Source organism: Gekko japonicus, unplaced genomic scaffold (assembly GCF_001447785.1).
Source record: "Gekko japonicus isolate JY-2015 unplaced genomic scaffold, Gekko_japonicus_V1.1 scaffold731, whole genome shotgun sequence".
NCBI lineage: Eukaryota > Metazoa > Chordata > Lepidosauria > Squamata > Gekkonidae > Gekko > Gekko japonicus.
This window is the reverse complement of record NW_015165851.1, coordinates 836130-845182: the sequence shown is the minus strand read 5'-3', so window position 1 is coordinate 845182 and position 9053 is coordinate 836130. Positions and strand designations below refer to the sequence as shown.

Sequence of the window (9053 nt, the reverse complement as noted above, 5' to 3'; positions counted from 1 at the left end):
GTAGCACCTTAAAGACTAACAAAATATGTGGCAGGGTAGGAGCTTTCATGAGTCACTGCTCACTATTTCAGATCGTGTAAGTGAAGTGTAGTCTGTGCGATGTCTGCAGGATGAGCCGTAAATCTAGTTCAGTGCACCCAAGCGAGATGTGGAGAAGGTGGGAAACTGACTGGGAGAAAGTACTTCCCTGAGATCCAGAATATAATGGCTCACACTGACCTCAATCAAAAATTCAAGAACAGTCTTTCTGCTGGAGCTTCCCAAGCAAAAATGTTCTTAGCTGTAGCTTTGGACTATCCTTTATCTCTTCCTAGTGCAGCTATCTCAGGTCTTAAGGTATGAGGAGAGAAAGAAGCACAGTCGTTTTCTTTTCTAACCCACTAGGGTCTTTGTGACACATGTTTTTTTTCCATTATAATTGTATCCGACTCTTTCTCCAAAGAGTTGGGAGCCGAACTTTGTTCTCTGTGCTCCACCTGTTTGAAATAAGGTCATGGGAGAATGGGACCTTTGCTGTTGTTGCGCTTTGGTTGCAGAATGCTCACTCTGCGTCTGTTTGACTGGTGCTGAGCTTGTTAAGAACATAAGAACATAAGAGCCTAGCTATACCTTGTGGCTAATAGCCACTGATGGACCTCTGCTCCATATGCTTATCTAATTCCCTTTTGAAGCCGTCCATGCTTGTAGCCGCCACCACTTCCTGTGGCAGTGAATTCCAAGTGTTAATCACTCTTTGGGTGAAGAAGTACTTCCTTTTATCCGTTCTAACCCGACCGCTCAGCAATTTCATGGAGTGCCCACGGGTTCTTGTATTGTGAGAAAGGGAGAAAAGTACCTCTTTCTTTACCTGCTCTTTCCCATGCATAATCTTATAAACCTCGATCATGTCACCCCTCAGTCGTCTTTTCTCCAAGCTAAAGAGCCCTAAGCGCTTTAACCTTTCCTCATAGGGAAAGTGTTCCAACCCTTTTATCATTCGAGTTGCCCTTTTCTGCACTTTTTCCAAAGCTATAATATCTTTTTTAAGGTGTGGTGCCCAGAACTGCACACAGTATTCCAAATGAGGTCTCACCATTGATTTATATAGGGGCATTATTATATTGGCTGATCTGTTTTCAATACCCTTCCTAATAATCCCCAGCATAGCATTTGCCTTCTTTATTGCAGTCACACACTGTCTTGACATTTTCAGTGAGTTATCTACTACAACTCCAAGATCTCTCTCTTGATCTGTCTCTGCCAGTTCAGACCCCATCAATGTGTATTTATATTTAGGATTTTTGGCTCCAATGTGCATCACCTTGCACTTGGCCACATTGAACCCCATTTGCCATGTTGACGCCCACTTGCCCATCTTTGACAGATCCCTTTGGAGTGCCTCACAATCCTCACTGGTTTTCACCACCCTGAACAGTTTTGGGTGCACCTTGTTCAGTTTTGGGTGCACCTTGAGACCTTTCTTATTCATCCTGGCTTTTATATATTCTGTATCACTGCTACTTATGTTCTGTTCAGTATCCTGCTACTTTGACTTTGTCGATGTTTACTTATTACCTAATGCTTTTGCTCTTTTCAGTTAACTATTTGTTGCTGCCGCTGCACTTTTATTTTTATGCCTGCTGTTGATTTAATGCCAATAATTTTCATTGTTTTAATTTTTTTTTACAAAAGCTGCCCTAAGGCAACTTGCTCAAGACCACATGGTGAAATGTGTTGCTAAGATTCTGAATTTCCCCCACATCTAAATCCAACACTCTAGTGTGTTTGCTGCTGTACTGCAGTTCTTAAGTGGCTTTAGAAGCTCTTATGGACTTTTATGTACTTGCCGCTGATCAAACCCAGATGGGATGAGCTGCTTAAGTGGCTTTAGAAGCTCTTATGGACTTTTATGTACTTGCCGCTGATCAAACCCAGATGGGTAGAGCTGGCAGGAGCAAGGGAAACCCAAAATGTGTTCCAGTACACATAAGCAACCTGTAGGTTGGACCCTGAGTACCATCAGCAGAAGGTGGTGACCTTCGCCATGTTCCCTTCCCCCAGCAGTCCTTTCCAAACCCTAGAAAATAGAATCATGGGATTTTTGTGTACTAACAACCATTTGGGTAGGGGAGCTTGTATTTGGGAAAAGGGTGAAATCTCACCTCTTTCTCTAACATCAGAAAAGGGGAACACAGAAAAGGTCAACATTCATTTCACTGACTGTTTCCAACCCTGTGTAGATAATGAAAAGGAAGATGTACAGTTGGGAGGTGTACAGATTTCAGGTATCAGCAGAGTGTTAAACACCAAGTTAGTAGAAAAAGAGACAGAGTTCAGGTTAGTACAACACTTGCTGTCCTCCCCCTGTGATCTGGCTTGCTGAACTGGTTTGCAAAGAGGAAATTTTAAAAGCTACAAAACATAGCAACAGATCGTTTATAGATATTACTTCGCTTCCCTTTTGCTGTGATGAGTGAAGATCAGGCCATGGGTTGCACTCTCCCTTGTGGAATGACTGGTTTACATTTTAAAAAACGTTAATCATGTTCTTTCTGTTATGTCTGTGGAGAATAGTCTGACTCCCCAGCCGTCTTGAACTGAATCTGATTGCTTAGCCGGACTGTATAACTGAGAGCAGTGTTCAAAAAGCGCCTTATCGAATCAGATGTAAAAGCCTCTTTCTTTGATTATGCCATGGCAAGAAGACCCCTCTGCAAGCACACGAGTGCTTCCTGGCAAGGAGCATTGCTGGGTGGCTTGCAATATGAATATGAAGTTCACACCATTTATTCAGAAGCATCTTTATGGATTGTCTGAGTAAAGAATGATTTATTATATTACATTTATGAACCGCCCAGTCCCTACTATCGTAGGGCTCTGGGTGATATACAACATAGTAAAAACATTAAAACTATAAAATAAATACAAGCAGTATTGGCATTAGTACATGAACTAAAAAATCAAATGGGGAAAATTACAGTTTTCTCCCATTTCCGGCCTGTGATCGCCTCGGGGGTGTGTGGGGTGGATATCTGAAGCAACACGTGGCTGAAGATTTGCCATATACAATTTTGTTTGCCTGAACTTCAGTTTATGGCTATGATACCCAAATGTAGAATATTTTCTTCCTGGATGCTTAGTGATTAATTACCTCACTGTTCACACTATCCATACATGTGTGTGTACAGAAAAGTATTAAATAATGTACCGATTTAGGTCAATACCATGTACATTTGCTGAAGTGGTCTCTCATCCATAGAACTCACAGCAAATCAAATATTTATACTGCTGCAAGACTTTTGGGATATATTACTGCACGCAGGTTACTATTCCCAGCATCCAAAGAGACTGATAATTGCAGGTCTGTAGCACTTTGATGTGCCATGATGACTTTTATGTTTCCTGTAACATATGTGCCCTTTTTTCCAGCTCTTATGTTAAGTTTGATATTATTCGAAGGATAATAACCAAGATATTTGGAAAGGAAGTAGTCATGGTGATGGGGATCACAGACATAGATGACAAAATAATTAAAAGAGCTAATGAGGTAAGTTATGGAACCATTACCGTTATGCTGTTTTACACACAATGCCTGTTGTATCGTATAGGCATATTCTGACACTTAGCCCATGAAAACCTTTAGGGTGAAAGTGAGTTTTGGAGAGGAAAATTCTTGCATGTGTGCATATGCACGTACACACATGCACACTGTCTGCCTTTTCCTATGTTGTTTATACCTTCTTTCCCCCCCAGTCTGCAGCTTTGGTGTCGTTCTTAAAAGATGAGCTTATGTTTTAAGCTGATCACGGCTCACATAGGCAGTGTGGTGTTGTATTGGTGCACAGCCAGTTACATGTGGCTGTATAGCTGAAGGGAGCATCTCATCTTGTATGAACCCATCTGCTGATCTCCTCTGCGTGGCCCCACACTTTAACAGGCCTTGTGGATGAGCAAAAGAGCCTTGGTTTTTCTGTAGTGGCACCAAAGCTCTGGAAGTCCATGTCTGCAGATACTGACCTACAACCAAATTCACAACTGTTTGGACATCAGATGAAACTTTCCCTCCTCCCAGCATTTGTCAGTCCTTCTCAACTGTGGAACTCTATTAATTGTTTTATCAGATTGTCTTGCTTTTATCCCATGGGTTTTTTTAATAGGCTGTTCTTGTTTTAAATATGTTTATTGCATTTGCCTCTCTGTCTGTTGGTTTTCTCCTTTATTATCTTGCTTGTTGTTTGCTTATGGTTGTTAAGTTGCCTCACAGACAGTTATGTGGAGATGTAGGGTATAAATATTTTAAGTAAATAAGTTGTGTCAAAGTCAAATTGGAGTGAGGGAAGGAGGCAGTGCCCTTGCTCTGGCTTAGCGTTAGCTATGTTGTTATCATCAGGGAGCCTATTTGGAGGGAGGGAAATGCTCCTTGCTCTCATCTGAAGGCGTGAACATTTTCACCCTGATCCCTCTGAACTATAGTGTGTGTGTTTGTGTGTGGCAGAGTATTCCTGGTTGCAAGGAAATCACTAGTTACGGTAACTCATCTGTCATTCCTTCTTTATAATGTTTTTCTTTTGCTAAGACAAGGTCTTTAATACCCCCTTTATTTTGGAAATTTTAAAATGTTATATTTGCAGTGCAGGCAAATTTCAGAGTAAAGAGGTTTTTGCACTTGGCAAGTAGAATGCTTGCACACCTCAGTGCAGTAATTGATGAGGCCTCTTGGCTTTCCCTTGGATTCCTTTCTTGTTTTCTGGTTAGCCATTAGTTCTGATAATAACGTGGTATTTTAAAAAAAGAATAGTTTAAGTGTATGCTTTAGCTATGTGCCTCTCTGTTACAGATGAATATATCACCAATGGCTCTTGCCCGCTTTTATGAGGAAGACTTTAAGCAAGACATGGAGGCATTAAAGGTACAGATAGTTCTTTTGATGCTTTTGCTTTGAATGTGCGTTAAAGGTACAGAATATGGTTCTTTTGATGCTTTTGCTTTGAATGTGAAGCATTCTTACTGATGTTAAAAGGAGGCTAATTTAAAACATAGTTTTAGATAAGCCAGTAAATGGCCTTGTCTTTGGTCTGGTAAGCTCCCCCCCCTCCTCCGGTAACTTTGCAGATAATTTATTTTCAGTAGTTTTAGTCACAGTTTTGTGTTGTTTGTGCAATGGTGTGATATTGTTGCACTGGTCATATCAATGTTGCATGAACTGAAATGGGTGGAAGCCAGTGTTCCCTCTAAGCTGAGTTAGTGTGAGCTAGCTCACAGTTTTTTAGTCTCTGGCTCACACATTTTTGTCTTTTTCGAGAGCCAATTTGGTGGTTAAGTGTGTGGAATTTAATCTGGGAGAACCGGGTTTGATTCCCTACTCCTCCACTTGCACATGCTGGATGACCTTGGGCAAGCTGTAGTTCTGGCACAGCTGTTCTTGAAAAAGAGCAGTTTCTGTCAGAGCTCTCTCAGCCCCACCTACCTCACAGGGTGTCTGTTGTGGGGAGGGGAAGGGAAAGGAGTTTGTAAGCCGCTCTGAGACTTCTTTGGGTAGTGAAGGGTGGGGTATAAATCCAACCTTCTTCTTCTTAGCTTAGGAAGGATGGCTTCGGAGCAAATAATTTATGCAGTAGCCAAATCGCTCACTCACAACTTTAATGCCAGTAGCTCACAAAGTAGTCACAAGACTACAGCTTAGAGGGAGCATTGTCTGGAAGCCCTTAAGATTCCATCATGGCCATCCTAAGTGGCATTAGGCTGCATATAGTACACACACACACACACACTCTCACACCCGACCTGGTATCGTTTAATCTTTGAATGGCTTGCCAAGTGTAGTGGTTTTGGATGAGAGCTGTAAGTGAGATTTATAAGTGTTCAGTTTATTTTGATACAGGATCAGCTTGATGTAAGTGTTCAGATATGTCTTGCGAGTCTCTTGAGCCAAAGTGATTTCATTGGCTCAAACATTGTACCTTGAAACAAAACCTGCCACAGCCCATGAATCATTAATACCTTTCTGCTATCGTTGGGAAATATTTTTTTTGAATACGGTAGAACTTCAGTAGGCCTTGTTTGCAGCAAAGGATTTGAAGAGCGTAGACTTGGCGCCCAAACCAAACAGAACCGAGACACCTGTTTCAGTAGGATTTGATTCCAAGCAGGCATGCTTAGGTATGGACTGAAGCCATGCAGCCCAGCCCTTTGCATATTCATTTATCCCACTGTGTTCAGTGGTGCAAAATAAGTGGGCATAGAACTGAAGTCTTTGGGAATCAGTGGTTGCTTTCAAGTTGATATTTTATTAAATCGAATATTTTATTAAATCAGATATTTTATTAAATCGGATAAATAAATAAATAAATATTAAAAAGGTGTTAATGTGTTGCAGTCATGCTCCTGATAGCCTTGACTAATCAAATGTAAAGCAAAGCTATGTTTTTTTTTCTTATTTAAGGTTCTTCCTCCTACAATATATATGAGGGTAACTGAAAATATTCCTCAGATCATTGCTTTTATACAGCAGCTTGTTACCGGTGGACATGGTTATGCAACCTCCAAAGGTAAAGTTTCCAAATAATACAATCAGCAGTTAATGGCCCCCAAGCACCAAGATGACAGAGCATCACTTACCCCAGAGTCCCTATCTATACCTTGTGGCTAATAGCCACTGTTGGACCTCTGCTCCATATGCTTATCTAATTCCCTTTTGAAGCCGTCCATGCTTGTAGCCGCCACCACTTCCTCCCATTCATATCAAACAAAGCAAGAAGGGATAGCCTATCATGTCTGTAAGAGAGTGCCCACCCACAAATTCATTATGGTCTCTTCCAATGCTCCTTCTAAGCTGTGGAGTCTTGTGAGCAAAAATCCTACTTTGTGAGCTCCTGGCATTAAAATTGTGAGCGAGCGATTTGGCTACTGCATAAATTAGTTTGCTCTGGAGCCATCCTTCCTGAGCGAAGACAAAAATAAGTGAGCCGGAGGCTAAAAAACTGTGAGCTAGCTCACACTAACTCAGCTTAGAGGGAACACTGGTCTCATCCCTCTGCACTATGTTGCATCTCTGTGTACTTGTGAACCCTTCTGCTTTGAGTGTTCTTTAACTTAGCTGAAACCTGGCCAGGGTTTAAGGTTAGTAGGGCTCTTTGTCTCTGGGAAGAGGTGCTAATAATAATTATCATATGGCATTGTGTGTAGAATAGCCACGAGATCCTAAGATTGCCTGGCAGCCAGGAGTTCTATCTCTTTTAGCATTATTCACCACTAGGTGGTGAGTTAGACTTGTTTTTAAGGCAAGAGATGTTTCAGAGGTGACTTGCCATTGCCTGCCTATGTGTCGCAGCCCTGGTATTCCTTGTAGGCCGCCCTTCCAGATACTAGCCAAGGCTGAACTTGCTTAGCTTCTGACGCGATTGGGCTAGCCTGGGCTATCCAAGTCAGGGTGGAAGAGGTGCTGGAAACAGGAGCTACTACAGGCCTACAGAACCTGTTTTTAACAGTAGCTCTGAGATGTTACCAATCTCCGTTGTTCCAAAGCAGAACTGCACTTTAAGGAAACAGTATCAGATTGACTTTGTTTTGCTTGTAGCCCATCTTACTCATCACAGGCAAGATCAGTACCACTTTGGAGTGAGCCGCCCTCTTTGCTTGTGTCTTTCCCATAAACACTTGCCTGCTTACATTGCCCAGACAGTGGATGCTAATTAATCCATGCTGGTTGTGCCAGGAACGTGGTGCCACCGGTTTTACATCTCCTAGCCATGAGCAGTGGCAGCTTCTGTGAATGGTCAGAGTAGTGTCAGTAGATGTTGCAATGTTCAGCCTGCTCACACTATATACTCACTGCAGGGTTGGTGTGGCACTTCGGCACCGTGGCTTCTAGCAAAGGAGAGCCATGTGACAACGCTAGTTGGGGTGGGTGTATAAGCATAAGAGCATTTATAGACCGCAGCATTAATAAGTGAAACAAATCTCTTCCGTCTTTGTTCCCATCGAAGTGGTACCTATTTATCTACTTGCAATTTCTTGCTTTCGAACTGCTAGGTTGGCAGGAGCTGGAACTAGAGACAGGAGCTCACTCCGTCATGCGGCACCCGGGTCACGAACTGCTGAACTACATTACACACACACAATCACTAGTTTGAGGCAAACACTGAATTTTGGAGGCTATCTTCCGTGCACTGGGAATTTTATTCTGTTGAACACACATGGCTTTAGAAAGGTATCCAGTGTAACAGCAGCTACACTCAAACGTCCTGTCAAGCCAACACGAAACCGGAATGTCCACAAACATGGCTTGTTGCCAGGCTGGCACACTGCCTTCCTTCTCCTGGTTTAAAACTAACCCTGGTTACCTGTGGTGTGTCAATTCAGGGGCCTGGCTCAACCAGTGTTAGCTGTAGTCCTCCCAAACTGGGATTCTTGCTCTAGATTAAACCCTGGTTTAGCATTTTGTAAGATGAAACTGAAGTTCTGGTGTTCATATGTCGCAAGTAACCAGAATTAATTTTAGACCAAGATGCCTTCATCATGCTCTGTGCTGGACTGGACAGGGAGGTAGATGCACAAGCCTGCCAGCGAGCTGAGCCTGCGCACAACTCAGACTTGATATGATGTCTGAACGAAGCCTGCGCACAGTCTGTAGCTAGCTGGCACCTCGCGTGTGTTGTAGCCAGATCAGTCTTTTGTAGAAAGAAAACATTTTCCTCTTAAAAATTCTTTCTGTAGTAGTCCCAGTTTAAATCTATAGAACTTTCCTTGTATTTCCTTCTGCTAAGTGAGGCATCTTCCTCTGGAGCAAGGCTCCTCACTTGTTCAACAGGAGTCATAGGATCCAACTGGTTTTGTATCTCAAAGTGAATCTGTATTAAGGGGGTGTGTTTTTCCATGCAGAGACTGCATATGTGTACACAGAATAGCATGCAACATGTGTATAGAGCCTTCATGCATTCTTATTGCCAGCTAAGAAATACATCTTTTCAGCTTCCATAAACTTCGTACGGTACTGATAATCACATATACTACTCCAGAGCTGAGAGCCAGCACGGTGTAGTGGTTAAGAGCAATGGGCTGTAATATGGAAAACT

General features: G+C 42.4%; 1 protein-coding gene across 1 annotated transcript in view; it reads left to right on the top strand.

Annotated features, from left to right (window-relative positions):
- Window positions 1-9053, top strand: part of CARS2 (cysteinyl-tRNA synthetase 2, mitochondrial (putative)) — a 37686-nt gene that overhangs the window by 2498 nt on the left and 26135 nt on the right. Inside the window, 3 exon segments of the mRNA XM_015411116.1 lie at window positions 3409-3526; window positions 4817-4888; window positions 6422-6620. Coding sequence (XP_015266602.1) covers window positions 3409-3526; window positions 4817-4888; window positions 6422-6620 — 389 coding nt within the window.